General features: G+C 39.5%; 1 protein-coding gene across 6 annotated transcripts in view; it reads left to right on the forward strand.

The window, feature by feature from the left end:
* The window catches only part of myo6a (myosin VIa), a 201577-nt gene that overhangs the window by 166682 nt on the left and 11188 nt on the right, over positions 1 to 23707 (forward strand). For 3 of the 6 annotated variants that reach the window (XM_055015733.1, XM_055015734.1, XM_055015735.1), the window contains 3 exons: positions 7022 to 7125; positions 15937 to 16068; positions 20144 to 20170. In XM_055015733.1, the coding sequence (XP_054871708.1) occupies positions 7022 to 7125; positions 15937 to 16068; positions 20144 to 20170 (263 nt within the window). Of the gene's footprint in view, positions 1 to 2790; positions 2830 to 7021; positions 7126 to 15936; positions 16069 to 20143; positions 20171 to 23707 lie in introns of all 6 variants that reach the window. The other 3 variants (XM_055015731.1, XM_055015732.1, XM_055015736.1) reach the window with 3 other exon arrangements.

The raw sequence follows: 23707 nt of genomic DNA on the forward strand, positions 1-23707 counted from the left end.
ACCAGCTGCAGGTGTCTTGGGCCTGATTTTACCTTCGTCTATTTAATGCTGAATAAGTTGTTGTGTAAGCTTCACAGCACCAAGGTTAATGACTTGAACTGAAGAAGAGACTTGTTCCGTTAAACTTGCTTAATCCATTCATCTGCTGGAAGTGTAGATTATTGTGCACAGAAAGGTACAATCTGTTCAGGTCTTCGATTTAACACACCATCAACCGAGTTGTAATAAAAATAGCAACTACAGGAAATGTCAAAAAATAAAAACCAAGACTTAGGAAAAAAGATTAAAACTAACTTGCAAAACTAACTAAATTAAGTAAAAATATGTCTTTTATCTTTAGTCTCTAATAATTTGGTCAAATTTGTCCTCACAACAAGCATGAAGAGGCTTTGATTTATGTGTTTATTGAGGCTGAGATGCTAAAAACTAAATGCATTCAAACTTAAAATGAGCCAACTCACTGTGGAAACTGACTAAACTGAACTGAAAACAGAAAGTGTAAATGACATAAACCAACGAGAAATACAAAACTAGAATATCTCTGCTAAACTGATAGAGCAGATAATATGCTTTCAATGAGGAAGTAACAGTGATTAAAGAAGATTTGGAGCCAGTTAAAATTACAACAGTTGTGTGTCCAGTCAGAATTGACACGCAACAGACTTAAACCAGGTTGCAGCATACAGACTTCCGCAGGGCTTAATTGTTACTAAATATTTCCACCTAATGACTACTATGTCTGACGGCTGCATAGCTATAGAGTCTACAATGAGCTCTTGCACCAGCTTGTCATCAACACAAAGGGCTGCATTAACTGGAACTTTACGATGACGTGAACAGTTGTCAGCTATGGATTCAGCAGATAGTACCAGGAAATGATGGTAGTTGTGATGGATCTCAACTGCTGCTGACTTCCTTGTTTCCACTGTCGAATGCTTTCTGATTGGATGCTGCTACAGATGATGTTTAGTTATTGATTTGGTGTTACTTAAGGCTTTAATAGTTGAAACATCTCCTAAGGCCAGTTTCTGTATCCACTTACCAATGTGGACTTTGAATCTGAAGAGAGAACGTGCACACGTTCCATCCATACTACAGCTAGTGGGTCAATATATAATTGAGGGACTTTTGAAGTCCATGGGATATATCTTGCATACATTTTTATTAAAAGTTAAAAAAAAAAGTAATGTTTTATATGTTCGTTATGATCATGTTTTTACAAATTTCATAATTATGATGGAAACAATCACATTAATAAAAAAAGATTGGATATCACTAAAATGTCAACTAAATAACTGTCTGAATTTAATAATAACGATCTTCTAATTAGCTAAACAATAATAAAATGAGCTTATTAAAAGTAGTTATGATTGTGTTCTTTTTATTAAATTGAGATAATCATGACAGATATTTATTTTTTGGCAATATATCAAATTTTATATGGAAAATAACATTGTATCTGTAACTGAGAAATCACTTTCTCAGTGTGTTAATTCCAGATCACATGACCTGCTCCACATGATGTCATTTCCTCCTGAAGAAAAGACTGGCCAGACTCCAAGGCTTTCTGAGTTATTTAATATAAAGTAGTGTGTGAGTCAAGTGTGGATTTATCGCATGTCAACAGGTTTACTACAATATCTTTATAAATAACTTTCAATTTCAATTTTACTCAATTGTAAATTCAATATTTTAGAAGAATCTTTCTCTAAAAATGTCATGTGGTGTTTGGTTATAGGCGGCCATGTTGATTTTAGGCCTGAAAACAGCAAAAATGTCAACTATGTTACAAAAGTCCTGCTATTATATATTGACCCCAGTACTGTCTCTCAGTGAACTCACAGAGCTGCTGTGGACGTTCCTGAAAGACTCTCTGTGACTTTGTGCTTTTTACAGGACATCATTACAAATTCAGCTTCGTCATCGTGATTATTTCTGAGGTTTGCCGATCACAGTAGGTAGACAAAACACAGGGATATCTGGAGAATTTAGATCTTTCTACTCTGTGTGGGCTTCATTTGTTTGGAAAGCATGTTCAAGTCAAAGCACGTCTAAAGTCCTGCAGCCACTACAATCACAGCTCCTTTAATGATGAATTCTAAAGGTGTAGATCTCCTCGTACTGCCTCTCTTCGGAGCAAGAATTTGCTTTGAGCACCATTTGTTTTCCTACAATGTGTGTCTTTTGTCAGCCTGCAGTTGATTCTCCTGCAGCCCAAATTTTGTGGCCATATAGACAGGATCACCTACAAGCCGACCCTCATGGATTTGGACAGATTTCAAAATCAGGCAAACCCTTGCAGATATAAGTTGGCCGTGACACTTCACACCTGCATCTACAGCCACTAAAAAATTTGTTCAAAATTAGGGGAATATGGTTGTTTCTGTTGAATAATTAAAGAACCAGCTGCTCTCATGTCCATCTCATGGAATCACTCAATTCTTCAGTATTTAAGCAAGAACATGACCAGATGAGCAGAAAAATGGTGATCATAATGTTGTTGCCATGAGCCAATATTGTAGAAAAACTAATTTCACACACCTTTTAGAAAAGCCTAATCTACATATTTTTAAAAACTTATTTGCAGTTGTAAGATAGTAGTGTATAAACAGTCATCCTGTTTCTCCTCTTGTCTTCTTTTTCCCCCCTGCACACTGTTTTCCTTTCTTTGCACCTCCTGTTCTTCTTTTTTCATCCTTTTTCTCTAAAACATTAAGCATTTTGTATTGTTGGAAGCACAACAAACAGCAACATGCTAACTTTTTATACTGGAACCATCATGCTTTTTAGGGAGGAAATGGCGAAGGAAATGTCTGAACTTCTGGCTAGGTGGGTAGAAACCGTTCGTACGAACCGAATCACAATCACACAATCAAATCGCTTCTTGATATAAATGAATACAATTTGGAATGAATCATAGAAATCAGTATGAAACCAAATGATTTTATTGATTGTTGCTGATCAGTAGTTAATTTAAAGATAGTGATTTGCAGGGTTAATTCCCTCAGAAAGGCCAAGATCATTCATGTCAACTGCTGAACTCTTTTTCTGATGTATCCACATCAGTCAACATGCAGCCCTGCTGACCTTTACAGGGTGAAGTAGCTGCTTGTTAAATGTCATTCATCCACCGTGGATGTTTCAGCTGCTCCTCACTCTAAACCCACAAACCACCCGAATTTTAAAGTCTGCATCTCAAAACTGTCATCAGTTTTAAGATTTTAAAGGTACAAACTGTAACTTCCCAAAAAGTCTGAAAACTTCATGGAGGATTTTGTGTTCCTACTTAGAGAGTTTGGGAATTGAAAAGCTGATTACATTTGAATAGCACAATGTGAGCATCTCCAGCCACCTGTGATCAAGGAAACTTTTCTTCAGTATTAGAAAAAAAAAAGATTTTTAAAGTAGAATCTGGGACACATTAGTTTCAATTTTTAAAAAAATATTCTCCATTGCAAATTTAGAAACTTTTTTTTGCGTTCTTTCTGTTACTTTTAATCAGAAACAAAGTCCAGCACAGCCTTTTGTTTTCTGTTGGCGAGTTCGGCAGGTTTCTGGCATTTAAAGACCAAACTTTTAATTTTATAGACAAAATCAGTTTGAGCTGAATTGTTAGAGATTAGGTTTAGGGATTAGGTCCTAACTGAATACAAACTATTGAAATTAAAGTAGGTTTTTGCTGTTTTCTCCAAACATTTCAGCATCCCTAATCTAAAGAAATTTCAGTACAAGTTTTGAAACCTTATTGAAACTCTTCTTTTGTTGTCAACATTAAATCGCTGTCTCTCCAGGTATAATATGTTCATAGGTAAACAAGCTATTTGGCACAGCAGACAAAACAGGCATTTTAAAATGCAATGTGGCTAACGTTACAGAACAACGATGGCCATATAGGATATATATACACTACCGTTCAGAAGTTTGGGGTCACTTAGAAAGGTCCTTAAGCAGTTTTTTTCCAATGAAGGTAACATTAAATGAATCAGAAATCCAGTCTAGACATTGTTAATGTGGTAAATGACTATTCTAGCTGGAAACAGCTGATTTTTAATGGAATATCTCCATAGGGGTACAGAGAAACATTTCCAGCAACCATCACTCCTGTGTTCTAATGCTACATTGTGTTAGCTAATGGTGTTGAAAGGTTAATTGATGATTAGAAAACGCTTGTACAATTATGTTAGCACATGAATAAAAGTGTGAGTTCTCATGGAAAACATGAAATTGCCTGGGTGACGCCAAACTTTTGAGCGGTCGTGTACAACTATAGGATCCCACTGCTTCCCAGTCAGTTTGCTGCATGAACAGAGAGGGTCAGTTCAGTTCATCACTGCAGATCTACACCGATGAGACAGAGGTGGTGCATCCAAAAAGAAGCTCTGTAACTCCTCCTTGTGCTAACAGAGATTGCAAGTGAAAACGTCCCAGGTGACCCCTGACAAAGCTCTGAGTGATCTTTAACCTTTAGCAGGCAGAAGTTACACGGCATCCCTGTGAGTGACGGCGCACTCTCATCAGATCACTGTGTGCTATTTTCCACCCGTGTTCCCGTCAGCATTAGCGCAGGTGTGAATGAGTGGTGTCAGCTGAAGCCCTGCAAGCTTCTCCTTCTGGTTCTCGTGTTCGTCTGTCTGCAGCTAATTGGCTCAGGCCGCCTCTCGCTGCGCCACAGACACAGAGCGACAGGAAGTGGGAGCAGAAGGTGACTGCAGCCGCTAAGCTCGCTGCCAAAGTCACTGTTTGCTTCTCAGGGCACCTCGCAGCCGCCCGGGTCCGAGGCCAGCTCCCGCTAATCATGAGTCACAGAGCCACCCAGTAGGATTAGAGCAGCAGCAGGGTCCCGCCTCCTACTTCCCGGTGTTCTAAAAAAGGGGCAAATCCCGGTCACAGATTAATCAGGCCTGTCAGCGGCACCGTGGAGGAGCGAGCAGCATGCCAACAGCACGGCCCACAGCTGGAGAGGAGCTGTACGCTTTATACTGTCAAACGGTCATTTATAATTTACCAGCGAGCTGCCACTCCACAGCGGCTCAACACCGTCCTACCAGAGGCACTGTCTGACGTCCTGGCAACTGAAACAGCATGCAGTTTAATGATCTTCTCCAACCCTTTATTGTTGTGTTGTAGCAATCTGTCCTTTTAACATCAAGTGTTGCTATAATCTGACACCCAGTTTTCCTCGCTTTCACCTTGACATCCGTATTGAACCTGTAGCTGCAACAAACCACCGTTACTAGTGTTCATGATGTGAAATCTTGACATTCTTGTCTCACCTGAGGACTTCACTTGGATGGAGTTTACTGTGAAATGTGTTTAAGTGAGCGAGTTTACATGCACACTGTAGTGTCCGGGTCAAGATCACGGTTTAATAATGTAAACGCCCTTTTATTGTCTTAGAAACTTGAGAGACAATTAAATCCTGATCATTTTGCTGAAATTAAAGTCTAACAAAGACAACAAACTGGAATCCAAACTGAGCTCGTCTTCATCTGCTGGGGTAGGAAAGCTTCGAAACATTTATACCGTTTGTAATCTGTAATTAATGGCTTTATTAGAGGTTAGTCAGTATCTTCTTAATACTTTATAGATAAATATAATCAATTAAGAAGAATAACTTTCAGGTTTCCAGGTTGTAAATGAGTTTGCTTTTCTGAGGCGTCTCTGATGGACAGTTTAACCACTTACCTTCTGGAAAAGTGTTGCAAAAGTTTATATTTGACCTGTAATTATAAATGTTAATAAAGCATAAAAAAACAGATTTTCTCAGTAATCCTTCAGGTCTGCAGATGTTAATAAGTAGCTTATAAATGTTTATAACTTGCTTTTACAGAAGCATTAATACACTCCTTATTAACCCATAATTAAGCTATTAATTGCAGCTTATGAGCACTTTATAAATGAATGTTTGCAACTGATCTATAAAACTCTTGTAAATGACTTATTACTGTTATTTACATGTTGTAAAATAGTGTGCATGTAAACCTAAAAGTCTGGCCTCATGCATTTATTACCCCTCAACCTGCTACTTAAGCTTATCCTGGTCCAAATGTTAACTGGTCTTTCATAGAGAACCGAAAACTCTTTACTTTTTTTATGTCTGTTCCACTGGCTTTATCCAGAAAATGTACTTTGTCATAGAGATCATCTTGCCCTTGTCTTTTAAAAAAGCTGAAACATGATAATGGAGTTTTCTTCCATTACTTTAAGATACCGTCTGTGACAGTCGAATTACAGCCTTTCATCATATTTTAAACCAGAAGTGCATTTGGAGAGCAGAGTCCCAGGGTCAATGCACTGTCTGGCAATTTGAAATAAAGTGATCTTGAGTCGCACCAAAATTTAATGTCTTCTTCTTCTGCCCGAGCTCTACTTTTCCACCATGTTTCATGAAATTCGGCTGGCTAGCTTTGCTGCTGCCAGACGGACAAATGTCACTGAGAAGATTCCTCTGCTCCGACTCCATCTTGAGTGAATGCAGATTCAACAATAAATACTTCAGAGAGAGTCTGCCATACTTGAACTTTTGAAATCTTGCTGCAGCTACTAACAAAATAAGCTAAAATGATTAAATATCAGGTAAAGCAGTCTAATATTTGCTATCATGTTTCAGCTTTTCATAAAATCTTCTTGGAGGGATTACACTGAGCTGTGAAGGCCAAAGTAACAGAAGCTAATTTACGGCTCATTCAGATGCTCTCAGTGACCTTTGAGCAGAAACCTAAAAGTACATTTTTGCTCTGGTTAGAATTCTGTTTCAGAAATCTGTGACGGATACAGATGGCACGTTGGATTAATGGAATTTTTTGTGTCAGTTTCATGGTCATTGCCAGTTGAATTCAGTTACATGAAAGTGAACACTTTTCCTTCTTTCTGACGCTCACAGTAAACTCCACCCATGTAGTTGGATTGAAATGAATCAAATAACCCCTCAGATCTCCTGTTGCCAGAGCAGTTCCCACAGTTCCCCACTGTGGGTCGTTGTATCTGACTATCTGTCCCCTTCTTCTGTTCCCTGCATTAGAGGTCCACAGGTCCAGGCCTCCAAGGCTGCTGCTACAGCCAAGAAGTACGAGCTGAGCAAGTGGAAGTATGCTGAGCTGCGGGACGCCATCAATACCTCATGCGGTGAGTGTCTTTAAGCCTTTGAGTCATCTGCATGTTGACACTGCAGTAGATTCCATCTGACACATCTGGTACAAGTCAACAAAATGTTGCTGGAATCTATCCCAAATCAGTCCAGAAAGGACCCCGCAAAACCCTAAAGGAATGAGTTCAACAGTACTGCAACATCCTGCTAAAAAAGGTTTGAGGATCACATAGTTGTTTGATCTCTGAGTTTGTTTGAGTAGTACGATCTGGAGAGAAGTATCTCAACAAGAAGTGATCGGACTGACATTAAACTTGACTTGAGTCTCATGGTTCTCAGAGGATCTCATGCCACCCTCGATCCAAAATATTGGCTGGGCAAGTAACTCAAAACTGAATATCTCAAATTAATATCTACATATTTGTGATTTGTGTGGTGTTATAGTACCCGTGTTCCACAGAGGATGAATCTTTAAACATTTAGTGAATATCTGACTCCTTATGTGTTTACCAGAGACCTGTATGTTGGCGGCTTGGTTGGGGTTGACCCTTGAAACCTGCTTTGGTCCATGTTATGGTACCTTTAAAAGCTTTTGTATATCCGGAGAAATTTTCACTTGTACACACAAACCCTTTTCAAATCTAGTGGACACATTGATGTTAGATTTACCGGGTCCATTCATGTCACCAGAGGATGAATCCTTCAATCTGGTGCTGTTTGATATCTCACATTTTCACACATTGCAATAAGCAGATTACCATGAAACATTCAGAGCACATTTAATCTCCCTGAATTGGTTTGATTTAATGGTTCCATGAGCTTTTCTCTGGCAGTAGGTCCATTTACAAACTTTCTCTTGAAAAATACTTAATTCCAAATCAAGATATCATCAAGCCAGAAATACACAATCTACAGTGTTTGCAATTTAATCCTCTGCCGAATTTAGTTTATCAACTTGGCAAAATGGCTATTTTTTTTTACAAGTCAGATTTATCATTTTTATGGTTGAGCTATGTAAATTAGCTTGATTTTACTGAAAATATCAAAATAGAATAGTCAAATCAAATTTTCTGAGCATTCATGTTTCTCAGACGTTAAACTGCTTAGATTATATTCAGTCTCTAGTCTCTACTCTAACTCTGATATTGCGGCAAAACTTTGCCTTACTAAACACTTGTTCAAATTCTGATGTAACTGTTTTTGATCCTCAGAGGATGAATGTCATCGTCTTTGGTGGTTTCCATCTACTAATACCACTGTTTGGCCAAACTTTGCCTAAAATATCAAAATAAAATGGGACTTTTGTCAGTTGATTTACTATCTAGATAACCATGATGAAACCTAATGACAACATACCTGCTCCTTGGAGGATGCAGTGGTTTTATTTTAATGACCGCTTCTTTTAAATGTTAGGCGACTGTTCTTGGCCATCAGAGGATGAATTCAAATGCATTTGGTGTCACGATAAAGTCACCACTGATGTCCCACAAAAGAAAATACCTAAATCTGACCGACAAAATGGCAAAATTACTTTTCCCTTGCACATTCATATTCCCCAGGGGACAAACTATTTATATTTTTGATACTTTAACGCTTTCTGACACTAACCCTATGGCTGCCCTCATGTTATAATATCATCTTTAAACACAAGAACACTGTCAAGACTTTTGTTGATCAAACTGATGCTCCCCAGAGGACAAACCAGTTTGTTTGTTTTTTCTCCTGACCTTATGCTCTTTCCTTAACTGCCTGTGAGCTTAGCTGAATGGTCAGTAAGTTGTTTTCTTTCTAAGTTCTCTCCTCTTATTTGCAGCAAATGGATGCTTTGACAGAATTGTCTGCTGCTGCTCACTTTCCACACCACTTACTTTTATTTTTGTAAACGCTGCCTCATTTGATGAGCACTTCTCTGATGTGGGAGTGAACTGCTGGTCTTTTAACTAAACTCATCATGATGATACCGCAGCTGGACCCAGTAGGTTTGCTTTGTCAAGCAGAAATCACAATGCCAGGTGTTATCATGGTAATATATCGGAGTGCTGCAGCCTACTTCACCTTTACTCTGACATTTATAAAGCAGTCCATGATCTTATACAGGCTAGCCTAAAGGTGTTGCCTGCCGCACTGTAGTGTTATTGAATCACTGTTATGTAATTTTGAAATGTTACATTTAAAAAATTAGATAATGGGTCACCTCTTACTGGTTTCTGCACTCAATGTTGCAGCATTAATTAGATTTGACTAGCGTTGGTAGAGCACACACAGGAAGAACTGGCAAACACCACCAGGTTAAACAGCTGTATGTCAAGTTTATCTTGTTACATTTTATTTTTTATGCAATTTTTGTGATTTTTGCTGGATTGATTAGTCGTCGCAGGGAGGCTGCTGTTAACTATGTTCAGGCTACAGCTTTTGCTGGTTGTAGCTGCAACTTTAATTGCAGTCTGCAGTCAAAGAAAGTCTTTCATCTGAAAAATAAGCAAAAGGACCTCAACAGGAATGCAAATGTGACCAACTTTGCTTTGTTTTTCATAGCAAACTTTCATTGCTTTGTAAATTTTTAAGTATTTTACTGTCACAATGTTTTAGCAGATTCTAAACATGCAACTACCATTCAGAAGAGTCTTTAAATAAAACAAAATCCAAATTTGTAGCATTTTTAAATGATGAGAATAGGTCAGTAGCAGTAAATTGTGATATGGTAGAATAAATGACACAACCGTGAAACAGAAATAGGGCAAGATGTGTATGTGGATGTGGATGTCTTTAAATTTATCCAAGACAAGCTTCATGAAACTCATTTTAAAGTGTCCTTGCCCTGAAATTTTTGTTGCCACTATGAGGTTATCAGGAAATGAACAGAGACTTCAGGAGGTCTGAACTGAGCAGAAGTTAAGTTTTGACAGAGATTTTGAATTGGATTGCATTTGATTGCACGGCTACTAAAGTGTTCTCTGACTTAATGTAATTCTTTCTGAAGGAGAATTTTTGGTAACTTTTGTTGCTGGCAAAAAAAAAGCAGAGGAATAGTGGTCTATAATACCTTTTGTTGTACAATATACTTTACTGGTTGGTTGGCAAGTGAATGTTTTGTCTTTTTCTTGGTGGAGCCTTGAGTTGGGATTGTTTAGTCACAGTACAGTCAGGTACAGGGAGTAAAAACAGGAGTCCAACTGAGGTGTTCATGTCGAACTAAAGAAGACTTGAAACTAGCAATTCAGATCATGAACTAATTAGGAAATTGTTTGCTGAGGTAACAGTTCAAGTAAACAGTAGGGTCATGTTCACATTGACTTCTATACGATCAGGCTTGTTTTTACAGCCAGAGGAGTTGTCCCCTGCTGGCGGTTAGAAAGATTGCAGGTTTAAGGCACTTTGCTTTTCAGACCTGGATGCTACGTCTATTTTTTTATACAAAGGCTGTTGTGTTTGGTTTCTGTGAGCTGTAGCCATGCTAGGTGGATAACATTACCTTTGACTTTCGGCAGTCAGGGTCGTTATTTTCACATTTTCAGTTTTTAAACAAAGCCAAACTACGTAGCTGTTTGGCTGGAGCTTCATATTTACTTCGCAAATGTGAATTTTGTTATCTAACCAGTCCCTCCAGGAATTCGCGATGTTGCGATCGCACGAATTCACGCGAATTCAACCAATCTCCGAAAAATTCTGCGCGACCTTGCAATTTTGTCCAATCACCGCAAATTTGGCCAGCCTCCCATGAGTTCCACCAATGTATGTCCAAATGTGATTCATTCAACAGTAAATTTTCATTTTGTGTCTTAAATCTACCAACCGCTTAATGTTAAACCAGTGTCTGGCTGCTGCTAATTTCCTGCCATGGTATGCCAGCTTTTGTGTAAATGGGTTGGAGCATTAAATAATTAATTTCCGAATAAATATTGTCAACTTTGAAATATGTTCTACAAGCTGAGAAAAATGCAGCTTTTTAGCAATTGTCACTGTCTCCCGCAATTTCATCGCAACAAATAAGCATGAAAAATCGCAACTTACATCGCAATTTTTTAGAAAAGCTGCCGCGAATTCAGGCATTTTTGGCCGCAACAATCGCAAAAAACGCCCGCGAAATCCTGGAGGGACTGTCTAACTCTCAACAACATATCACACAAGTCTATTTTCTTCAAATGTTTAGCTTTTTACGTCCACAGTAGTATTCTCCCAGATTGGTTTTGCTACTATTCTTAAGATGTAGACACTTTATCCAACACTGGAAACAACAGAATAATTAGTTGTTACCTCAACAGCTTTACAACAAGCAGGGGGTCAAACATGAGAACAGCAGCTCTCTGAACGTTGATGTACAAATATCTGTTGTTGGGTTGATTTTAGTTCACTGATAGAGGAGGATTAAGGCAAACGCCCATGATGAGAATACCCATCACTCTCCTCCTTTTTTCCTCATCGTACTGAGTTTAAGCTAGAGCTCACCTGTCTTTATCCACACGGCAGGATGCGTGGAGGACGAGGACAAGGAGCGCCGACACCTGCCGCCGTCTCATAAATGAATGTGCAGGGAGTCGGAGCCTGCAGGCGGCCGATCATAAACACACACAAATGACTCGGTTTAGCTGTTAACAGGCCGCTCACCTCCCAGACAGAGGAGGAGATCGAATACTGATGCGATCACGTCCGCCGCTGCAGATCATCATGGGTGGCAGAATAGAAGTCCAACACAACAGAGCGGTGAGGGGTCATTGACACCTGCCATATTCTAGATCATTCTGCAGCGATTTCAGCTCTGCACAGTAAATGGAAGGTGTTTTTTTCCCCCTCCGCCATTTGTCTGCCTGCGAGGTATTTTTGTTCAGTTGACGTTACCTAAGCACTTAGTGTGCATTAAGCATCTCATTGCACACTGTTAGCCCTCGCACTCTGGATGGTAAATTGAATGTGTGTTTTTTCTTTTTTTTCTGCTGAAGTCATTTATCTGAATCATCCCGAAGGAATGTGTTATGGCTGTTGAAAACGTCTTCTGTCTGGCCGTGTGTGTGTGTGCACTGTATTGACTGTGATAGGGAAATCAGCTAAATTTGATACATCTATTAATATCAGCCATGTGACGTTAGCAGCTCAATATTGTTAGCATTGTTCTACTGTGTGGCCAAAAGTATGTGGAAACTGTAACTCTAGTCAGAGTTCTTAAATACACCTGAAATCAAAGGCTGCAGCTGAGCAAACCTCCATAAAAACTGCTTAAACAGTGAGCGAGGAAGTTATAAGTGGAGGATAAATGGCTGATAAGTGCTCTGAGTACTGACAGGAATGTCTGTTATGTAGGTATTTGCTCATAACCCTCTTGATGATGTTTTTCTGTGTAGTATTACTAAAGAGATGCGTACCTGTTGGTAAGAAGGTAGTAAATTTACAACTGAATTCATAAGAATGAGTTATTCTAGTGCAGTACGTGCACATTTCATACGTTTCTCAATACTGTCTTGTTTAAGAAGTGCTTTATATTTGAACGAGAGTTTACTTTTTGCAATGATGTCCAATTTTTTTCCACATCTAGAAAATCGATCCACACGTCAGACTTCTCTCACTTTGCTTTTGTATTGTAGAAAACAGCTTTAACATTGTCAGCATCATTTGTTGACTCCATCTTTGTGGCTGCAGTGCATCATGGAACACAGTTTGCACCTGCAGGACACATGTAACCCCAAACCAAATGCAGTCCTCCACACTGATGCTTTTATTCTGTAATGTGGATCATAGTAGACAACAACCAGTGCAGCACTTCAGACATCTCTGTGTTCTGACAAACACAAGCCTCTTTGTCAGCAGCTTCCAAAACATGTCTGCAGCAAAGTGAAAGATGGGCTAAAAGACAGAGACACACACTGACATGTTTCTGTTTTTTAGTTTTTATCCAGTCAGTGCCAGACACAAGGCCTTTGTTTACGCTGTTGTTTTAGGAAGTCAGTCTCAGTCGGTTTACATCACACAGACCAACATGTGGTCTGACGTTTGTCTCAAAGCAGCTCCTCCAGTGAAAGTCAGCCTTGATAACATGTTCATGTGGTGTTTTTTATACGCCAGAAGACACATCATGAGCAGAGCAAGTAGTTAGCGCCTCGGCTGAGCGTTTCTACCATGAAACTGTGGTTTACTAATGAAGCATAGATTCGACTTCCAGAGTTTCATACATAAGAAACCTCAGGAACCAACTGTCCAGACAACTTTCTCAGTTTGAACATGTCCGGATGAAACACTCAATATTCTGACTTCCTGTTGAGTAATGTAGAGTAGTTTTACTGTGAGTTATAGATGAGTTGGTGTGTTCGAGCTGCTGCCGGTTAGGAAAGGTAACTTGAGAAAGAGGCAGGGATTTCATGGATCTACGTAACTACAGGAAGCAACGGTGTACAGTTGTATCCAAGCCAATCTAACACAGGAAGAGATTTCAAAATATGTACCTTTGATACACAGAACTGACTTTTTAGGGTTTTAATCAGTGATAGGAAAAGGACTTTATCATCGTCGTATCTGATGCTGGACAACTGTTTTGTGAAGCCTGCAGGGAACATGAAGCTCTAAACCAAATTTCATGGCAAACCATTCGGTAGTCATTGAAAAAATTCACTAAAAAACATCACGATACAGATGTTCAGGGCTGCCACAGAGATCAGGATTCATCAAATAGGACACAGGAATGAATGAGTTCATCTGTTTAATGGTTGCTGCAGTATTTCAGTATGAAACAAAGAGACTAAACCTAGAAATGGACACATCCATGGACTCATTTAGACTGCTGGTATCAACACGGATCTGTATCTGGATATTGACATGCGGTGGTTCTGTCTTTGTGTTTACACCGGCTACTAAATTTAACTCGACTCTTCCTGCATTATGATCAGGTTGAGATCCAGTCTTTATGTCTTTCAGTCACTTTATTTTATTGTTTTTACGGCCAGCTGTTTCAGTTGCACTGCAGTTTAATTTGTGTAGTTTTTCGACATACTTTGGAAAATAAATTTGTCTTCTTGTGAGCCTGACCACCTCCAGATGTGGACGGGTGATTAAGAGGCTGCACTGAAGGGATTTAAGGCTGATCAGTGATGGGTGTTGCTGGTTTGTGAAGAGGGAGTCAGTTTTTGAAAGGGTTAAAATCTTTGGTAGTTATGATCAGGACTATTTGTTAAAATTTGTTGAACTCAGTGGAAGTGAAAAATAATATTATTGTATAATATTTGTCCTCTAAGGTCCTTAATGAGAGATTTTATTCAAAATCTGTGACTGCACAGAAAATAATGATATATTAGTATCAGTCATTGTATTAAAAAATCCTCATAGTTCTTAGTTTATAGAAAATAATTCATATTTTGTTGGATTTTATTCATGCAAGAAAAACAGTGGGTGGCATAATGTAAACAAATCAGGACTGATAAAGCAGGTCGCCTGTTCTTTTGTGTCTTTGTGGAATAGTTTGTGAACAGTGTTGAAGATCCGTAAGTTGTGAGCTGAATCAATCTGCATAATGAAATGAACTTTTCATGGATTTAATGAGCAGTTTGTTATAAAACAAGCATACGGTTCTCTAACAGCAGCTCCTCAGTCAGCCATTATTGTGTAATAAAGTAAATTATGAAGATATGATGTTAATAACAAGAGTCTGTCTTGTTTGGAGTCATACCTCGGCCTCTGTTATCTATCTATATGAAAACAATCCAATCTACTGAAGGGTTACTGAGCCCACCTGACAGACCTGTGGAGGCACATCCAGTAAAAGCAGTTCGGATAACGTGTGCTCCTGTTAGGATTTATTATTTTTACTATTTCTATTAAACATACTGATATACACATTGCATTATGTGCTACATAAAAGAGTTGTGTTGATCTGTGAATGAATGAGAGGGTCTAGAACATTATCTCACACTATGTGAATTGTGATAAAACAAAGTTGAATAGCACCAGGTCAGACAGAGGGAAATGCACATCTGTTTACACTCAAGACAAATCAGACACACAAACATGCGCTGCAGACACACATATACACCCAGGCACGCTCACTACACGCTCACACACACTTACTCAATACTCAAGGCCACTCTAAGACAAAACACCATCATGGGAAGAGCCTAAAACTGATTAAATACATGAGAACGGAGACATACAGTCACCCAAATTATAGTAATGATACCACATGATTGTGGAAGTAGACTATAGCTAATGCATATGACCGTGATAATAGACCATGATTACTGATGAAGACCTGAAGACACAAACATACCCAAAATTCATAATAGGGAGGGTTTCTCTTTCTGTACCTGGAATAGAACCTGGTGCTATTCAACTTTGTTTTATCCCAATTCACAGATGTGAGTTCATGTTTGAGACCCTCTCATTCATTCACACATCAACACAACTCTTTCATGTAGCATATAATGCAATGTGCGTATCAGTAGTGAAGTTTCTGTCTCCTGTTTCAACACAAACAGGCGTGTGCACAGATCCAGCTCTGCTTTCCCAGTTGGGTCTGACCTGCACAGATCTCTGACTTCACCTGCATCCAGCATGTTTGGGTTGAACTGGAACACAGATTGGGATCCAGACCTCATTAGCCAGCATCAGTGTTGGACCTCAGTGATGCTCTGATGTCTCAGTGGCAGCAAACCTGCCGCCAGCTTCTCCAATCTGACGCAAAAACTGAAACCAGAGGAGTAAAGGCTGACACACATGCCGTCCAAATACTTTTTACCACGTAGCATCACTCTGCATTAGAATCTCAGAATGTGCATAATTTTAAATGTCGTCTGCCTGTGAACGTGCAGTAAAACTTTTATTCTTAGTGTCGGTTATTGTTTGGACTCACTTCCTGAATGTGTCTCCTCCAGACATCGAGCTGCTGGCTGCCTGCAGGGAGGAGTTCCACCGCCGGCTCAAAGTTTACCACGCCTGGAAGTCAAAGAACAAGAAGAGGAACACGGAGACGGAGCAGCGGGCGCCCAAATCTGTCACCGACTACGGTACGACACACCTGACAGCAGCCACTGTGTTCATGAGCACGTTTCTGTCTCTAATGTTTGTCTGCTTTTCCAACAGTGAGAAGCTCTCTGTGCTTCTGTCAGTACAAACATGGTTCTCTGTTGTTCCACAGGAGCAGTTTGAGGTTTAATGTCTTGCTCTGGAGAATCTCAGAAGCAGCTTCTAACATTCCTTTTGTATGACCCTGTGGGCAGCGCTCTTTTCATTCATTACATGTTTCTCTTTCATGTTCTCCGTCACGCCTGAATGTCTGGAAACGCCTTAAAAAACAAAAACAGGCTAAATTTTTTTGTGGGAAGCAGAAGTTAATCTTGACAGAGCTGCAGATCAGAGGCCAGATGTTTAAATTCTGTTGATGGATGACGACATGTGCTGGTCTCAGAATATTAAGGAAGTGGTTGAGCACACGGACTCCTAATGTGAATCTGTAACACAACATTTTTAAATGTGGACAAACTGTAAAAGTGCGTGAGAGCCGCTGTGGCTCCTGATTGTTTCCTTCTAATTTGACTGAACTTAATGAAGATGAACGTCTGGCCTCTCAGCATCTGTGACAGTTTGTCGTGTTCGTCAGTCTCGACGACACGAGGAACAAATGGACTCTGTCTCTCACCTCTCCGCCGCCATCGCCTCATCTCCTTGTGCCACATGTCGAGTTGTCATGACGACAAAGAGCTCTTATTCAGAACCGTCTATTGTGTGATCTGCTCAGACTACTGATTGGACGGCGAGCCCACACACCCTCTTTCATCCTCGTCTTCCACCAAGAGTCGCAGCTTTTGTCCTGCTGCTGATCCGACTCCTGACGCAAACAGCACTTTGAAGAACTGGTTTTAATGGGAGTCCTGGCTCTGTGTGCAGGCAGGTGGCATGTAAATATGACATCTGATCCAGGACCTTTGTCTCTCCTCCGGTTTTCTCGTGTTTTATCATAAAACAGGTTTTTCAGAAATGTTGTGGTCAGTAAACAGACACTAAGTAGATTTGCATTTTCAGGCCAGAAAATATCAACAACTGCATGCGTTTCGTCACTAGAAATGGAAAGAAACAAGTGATTTGTTTTTTTGTGCACGTCGGTATCAAAAAGTGTAGCAATGTGATCGTCTGTGCACTTTATATTTTAATTTTCCCCTGAACTGTGACACAAATTGAACATTTATTTTTCTTGATCAGGCTGCAGCACCTGCATTTCTACCAGATTCAGTATTCTAAAAAGGCAGTGTTCTAGTTTGTATAGTTGAATTTCAAGTGATTTTTGGTCAAATTCAGTGAAAATTCATTATCCTCCATTTGGTTAAAAAATCTGAATAATAGCATTTTAAAGTGTTTAAAATACAGTGGGCAAAAAGGAGCTTTTTAACATGTAGTTAATAGTGTTTTGTTGTCTAAACTTAACCAAAAAACGGCGAGTGAAAGTCAAGTCTTGAGCCAAAAACTAAAAATATCATTGCAATTTGTGAATGGGCTCAAACTCAAGTCTACTTAAAGAAGGTGTCAGTTGTTTGTTTTTCTTTGTGAGTGCTAAATCGCAGCTACAGCGCCACTCGATGAGGTGATACCTGAAGTGTCCCTATCCGTCTATATATAGCCAGCTGGTAACGTCTATTGAATTGGTTTCATGACATCCAAATCAGTGGATCCCTAAAGTGCTAGAGATAGATATTACATAAACAACACTTTAAATCTCCCTATTTGGCATTTACCAGCTCTGTACAAACATTTAACTAATGGTGTGTAACACTTTAGTGTGATACAAGGATATTATAAAGGTCAGTTCAGTGTTATTTATATAGTGTTATTTATATAGTGCCAGTTCACAATATAAGAGCACTTTTCATAGGAAGGTGAAAAGTATAGAGAGAAATCCAAAGAGTCCCTTTGAGCAGCTGTTTGGTAATAGTGATGAAAGAAAAAGGCCGAAACCTTCGGCAGAACCAGGTTCAGGGAGGGCAGACGTCTGCCTCCACCTGATGGGTGACAAGAGAGCAGTCAGAGGAACACTACAGCTGTGTTTCACTATACTGGTATTTATTATCTGAATATACAACTACACAACTGTATTTGCACCTAATTATCATTATTTAGAAGTTCATTACTTCTGAACTCTGAATAAATGGAGTTAAAGTGAAGTGTTAACTCATTTGTTTCTATGCTTCTCCAAGCATAAACACGAAACAGAATGTAGGAAGTGTTGAAGTAGAAGGAGAAAAACCGTCTGACGCCCAGAGCTTCAGTTAGAAGTTAGAATCTTGTCCACATTGGTCGTCTACCACTGATGTTTGGTTCCAGCACCTCGTTCGTTGGCTTGTACCTGCATTGGGTTTAATTCTTGTTGTCTGATCACAACATTAAATGCACGGTGCACTTTATACTCTTGGCTACATACAGACAGTATAAATATATATATAAACCTCTCTGTCAGTCAGTTTAAACAGGCCACGGTTTGTCCTTGTATGAAGCTCACATTGTCTTGTAAGAATTCATTTATGTAAATCATAGCTGCCATCACAGCCAAAGCGTATTTTGTTTCACATTATGAGGCTGTTCAGTCTTCACAGAGGCGTACGCCTTCTGAATGCTGTCTAGTCGAAATGAGATTCAGGAAAATGCTTAACTCCTGCACTGAGCGGTCAGTCATCAGGTGGAAGCTCCGTTTGTTTTTTTGTCTTCTTTTATAGTCCACAGCTGAGGCACACAGGATGAAAAGAAAAGCCAGGGGGAAGATAAATAATAAAGGTCGAAGGCTGGCTTTTAACCAGGACCTCTCAGATAAACTGTCCATATTATTACCTTGAGAGCTGAAGCAAAGGCACCAAGAGAAGCTCAGAACCCACCGGAAAACAGTACGAAAGTCTGGAGAAAGAACAACAAAATGCTAATTTGGGATGGAAGTTGCAGCTGCTTCATGCTGAGTCCTTAAGAAACACGTCGAATAAACATCATAAATCCAAACTTACAGGTTACTAGTGAGACATCTGCAGCAGTTCAAAAACACTGGCAACAAATCCCATGAAAAGACTCAAACCTCCACCGTGGTAGCTCATCTCTTGAAACCACCTTTTCAGTATGGTTCCCATGAAGATGTAAAAACTACTTTTCTTTTTTTTTTTATTTCTTAAATGAGCTGCTCCCTGTAATTTCTAACAAACAGGAGGAAATAGAGAGTTTGTTAGTAAACAATGGATGGATCCACATTTAGTCTTCAACCTTAACTACTGATTATCAGCAAGAACCAGATGCCAGTTGGAACTGAACAGGAATCATGATGACGTCAGTTTGACAAGTGTGCAAAACCCATCAAAACAAGCAAGCAGAATGAAGAAGAAGCGTTTTGCCTGAAGCTTTTAGTATCAATTTGGTCGTTCAGCTGAAACTCGAAGGCTCTTCTTGGCAAACTGTTTGCAGAACTTGCTGAAGAACTGGTGAAAATGACCACTTACCAGACTTGAGAGCGGAACTGGTTTCTGGTCGAGAAATGTTTTAATAGATTAACTGGACACCGGTGGAGTTCTGTGTCACAGAGGAATAAGATAGATCTTAATATCTATAAATATATATGTAACCTTTATACACTCAGTGCTTGTTTTTTTGTGAGATTTGTTGAGAAAAAGGAAAACAGAAAATCTCCATGCCAATCCTTTAGGGAGTTTACTGAACAATCATAAGGTTTTCTAACACTGCAGCTCAAATTTCACATTTTTCCACATATTTTACCTTTAAAATGTAACAGCAATGCGAAACCCTACTCTAAAAAACACCCTAAAGTGTAAATATATTTGTCATTTGAAAAAAAATGACCCTTTTTCTTCATCTGTCACTTTTTCCTCTTCTTTCTGTTGCCATACCTGAACACATCTCGCATCTATTGAGACTATTAACAGTGACACCTGTGAACAGTGTTTCTGTGTTCATTCTTCTGTCTGCTCAGATTCATTACATGTCATCATGTCTGTGTGAAAAAGAGAGAAAATACGTCTCACTTTGATTGATTGTTGCTGCTGTCTTGCATCATCTCCTGCAGTGTACATCCGTGTAACCTGGCATGTTTACTTTCAGATCATGCACCTCCTGTGAGAAAAGCATGTAAGTGGTCTTCTAGTGTGTAACGCTACTAACCGCAGAGCTACACCCCTCCCCCTTTATTAACCCCCCACCTCCCACCCAACATGGCACAGGTCTGCTCTTAACTGGGATCGCTGGTTTGTGCTTTGAGCTGCTCAGTTTGATGGAAAATTTCCCCTTTTTCGGTGGAGGAGGAGGAGGGTTGATGGGTTTCTGTGGCAACCACTACCTGCACTGAGATGTGTGGAGGAGATTATTTGAACAATTTATTTTGAGGCGCCACCACAGGCAGCATTTAGTCTTTCTGAGCGGCGTGTCGGTGCTCGCTCTCGCCTCCCAACAGCCGTAATGGTTTGATAAAGAGCCAATGTTATTCCTCTGAGCTTTAAAGGCTGCTGGCATTGATACTCCCAGTGTGAGGAATTCTCAAGGAAGAAATAAAGGGGGGAGAGAGGGAGAAGGACAGAGGGCTTTCAGGGCAGATTGCCTGGCTTGTGTTTGGCAGCAGATGATTGCATCACATTTAGGGAAGCATGACGGGAGGAAAATGCCGCCGCACCCGCTGATTGGAAGAGAAACACTGTAAAAGGTGTCGTCGCTCGAGCAGCGCACAGACGCTTCAGTCCATTCACTCCTGACTTAATGAAGAGTTGAGATACATAACAGCCCTTTCAGCTGTGTCAGGCACTAATATCTTCATGTCTGCTGCAAATATTAAATTCTTAGTGGAGGATGACTGACGAGGCTTTATTTGAAGGCTGATCGTTGTAAGCTACATTTGTTCAAAGTCATCAAAAATCATCTAGACGATAATAGAAAATGTCAATGAAACCCAGAAACAAAAGGCTCACTTCACCAAATCACAAAAAAAATACTAAAATATGTTTTCCTACAACTCTCCGTTTGAATATTTTTGGTAAGATTTTAACATCTTCACTGCTGAAACACACAGTTAAATGTCAACTGTTAAATTAATCGCCAAAGATTTTTAGAACTAACAAACATTAAGACAAAAAAAAAAAAGTCTAAATTATTCAATTCAAGCTCCTTAAAATCTTTTCTGGTTTCTTTGGGTTGTGTAGAAAACCATGCATTTGAGTATGTCATCTTGAGCTTTAGGAAATAAAATTTTCCTCATTTTCAGGTAATTTATAAACAACAATTTTATAAACTAATCAGTTAATAGAGAAAATAACTGATTGAAAATAATAGTTATTTGCAGCTGTACCAAAACTTATAAGCTGCATTAAGCATGACCAGATAGAGCTGTTGAGGTATCACTGAGCAAAAATTAGGTTGTTTTGTTGAAGACATGTCTCTCAAACCCGCTGGCAAGTTTGGAGTGTTACATGTTTGATGTTAAAACTCCGCAACACCACAGAGTAGCACAGTAAAATTCATCAGCAGATTATTTCAGAGTTTGCAGTGCTAGAAGCTTGTATTGACAGGACGAGATTGTGGCTGGTGAGCTAACAGCTAACGTGCTAGCTGCACAGAAACAGGATTTCAGTTGCTGCTTTTTCTGCACTGCAAAGTTTATCCCCTCTGGCATTTTGTTCTCACAACTGTACTTCATTTAATTCATTTCAGTGACGGTAAAAAGCTCCATGGGCCACCAAACTTCACAGCTCTCACTTAGCGGGCTTGTTAGCTCAGATGCTAATGGACAATATGTTCAGACTTTATCACTTGGATGGTGCCTCAACTAATAAGTTGCAACTTTGTACATTTAGAGTTGATGTTTGTTCATTGAGATCCTGGTTGTGTGTGATTGTTTTAGCGATTTGGATGAACAGACCCTTTAAACTCTAAGAATCATTGAGGCCTCACGAAGAAGGATTGATCTTTATGGACTTTTATGTTTCTATCATTGGTTAAAACTGGTAAGATGTTTAAACTATACACATCACTGAGTGGGCCAGTGTCAGAGTGAAAGTACAGTGCTCTGATGTATGTTTGTTGTCAGCAAAGATAAAAAAAAATCAGGAAGTACAGAAACTAGAGGTGAAATCACTCAGTCGACTTGTTCGTGTCTCAGTTTGCGTCAGTGTTTGCTATCTGTACCTCATGTTTTCGTCAGCCTTGAAGCCTGAATGCACCTCTCAACCCCTTATTGAGTCACCTCGGGCACTTTTGTAGCAGCAAGCCAGGATGTACGACAAGCAGTAATCAGAGTGAATGCAGCAGAGTTAAGTTCAAGGGTCTCTGAAGAATTCTTTCTCCATTGCTGCTTCTTTTTCGAAACAAAAGGGCTGATTTTGGGGTGTTCTTATTGGTGACGTTTAAGCGATTCTTAGTTTTTTATTCTAAATGTTGCTGATGCTGGGAGGTGAAGTTCGTTGGCTGGGTTCTTTTTCAATTTCTCGCCTATTTAAAGGTGGTTTGAAGGCACATTTTGCGGGTGACTGTAGAGCGAAGTGTTGCTTTGAAACAGATGGTCCCACTCATTTGTTTGAGCAAAAAACTCATTTTAACAAGGTGTTTAAATCTTGGAATCAATAAACTGTGTTTTTAACACGTGAAAGAAGATACGAATGTCTTGTTTCCACTGCTCAGCTTGTGAAATTGGAATAAAAACAATCTATTTATTTCAACACAAGCTGAAAAGCGTTAGAAACAAGTGATTTCTTTCATATAGTTCTTGATGTGAAAACTGAATACAAGATGGAATAATTTGGCAAAATGAACATTTTTGCTGGGTGCTGATTCAGTCTTCCTTTATCAAGTAGAGAAGCTTCTTCAATCTGTGTAGATTCTTACTTTACGCTCCACTTGGTAGAAAGATGCAAATGAAGTACGTTTTATGTTTCACACATGTTTGCAAACCCCTTGATAAACATCTGCTGTGCTTTAGATCTCGCTGATTTCCTCCCTCTGTCATCAGCACTGCTGTGATCTCTGCTGACCCTCCTCCAGCTCTAACAGCAGGACTCCCTGACTACACTTAAATATGGAGACCAGGGAATGGCTTCATTATTCAGACCTGATGCGAGCACAGCAGAGCGGCCCTTCATGTTAACATGCAGCAGGTTAATGGGAAATGTACCCACTGAATGGATGTTGAGGAGAATTCATTTCTCAGTTTGGTTCTTCATGATTGGGATTCTCTGTTTCATGTTTAGTTTGTTTTCTCATTTCACACGAGTCCTGTTCCTCTGCTCTCACCTGTGTATTAATAACTGTAGAAATGATGCAAATGCAGCTTCAGAGTACTTTTAGGTGAAGCAAAGCTACTGCAAAGCATTTTTTTCATTATATGTAAGCTAATTTCAAACGTCTTTTTTTTTAGCACCACAAACTAAATTATATTCATGTCTACTGGAGTGGCAGAAGAAATCACAAACATCTCAAAAAGTCTGAAAGTACAAGATAGACACCACCCAGATCAATACTGGATTCACACCATGTCAGCAGAACGACCCCAACTTCTTCCCTGGCTGCCAGCACTGCCAAGTCAATGGAGATGTAGCCTAAATCATCATATGATGAACCTTAATTTAATGGCAAAGTTTGACATTCATCTTGCTTGTTACGAGTCTGCTGACAAGACAAATGCCT

Source organism: Amphiprion ocellaris, chromosome 12 (assembly GCF_022539595.1).
Source record: "Amphiprion ocellaris isolate individual 3 ecotype Okinawa chromosome 12, ASM2253959v1, whole genome shotgun sequence".
NCBI classification, from domain to species: Eukaryota; Metazoa; Chordata; class Actinopteri; family Pomacentridae; genus Amphiprion; species Amphiprion ocellaris.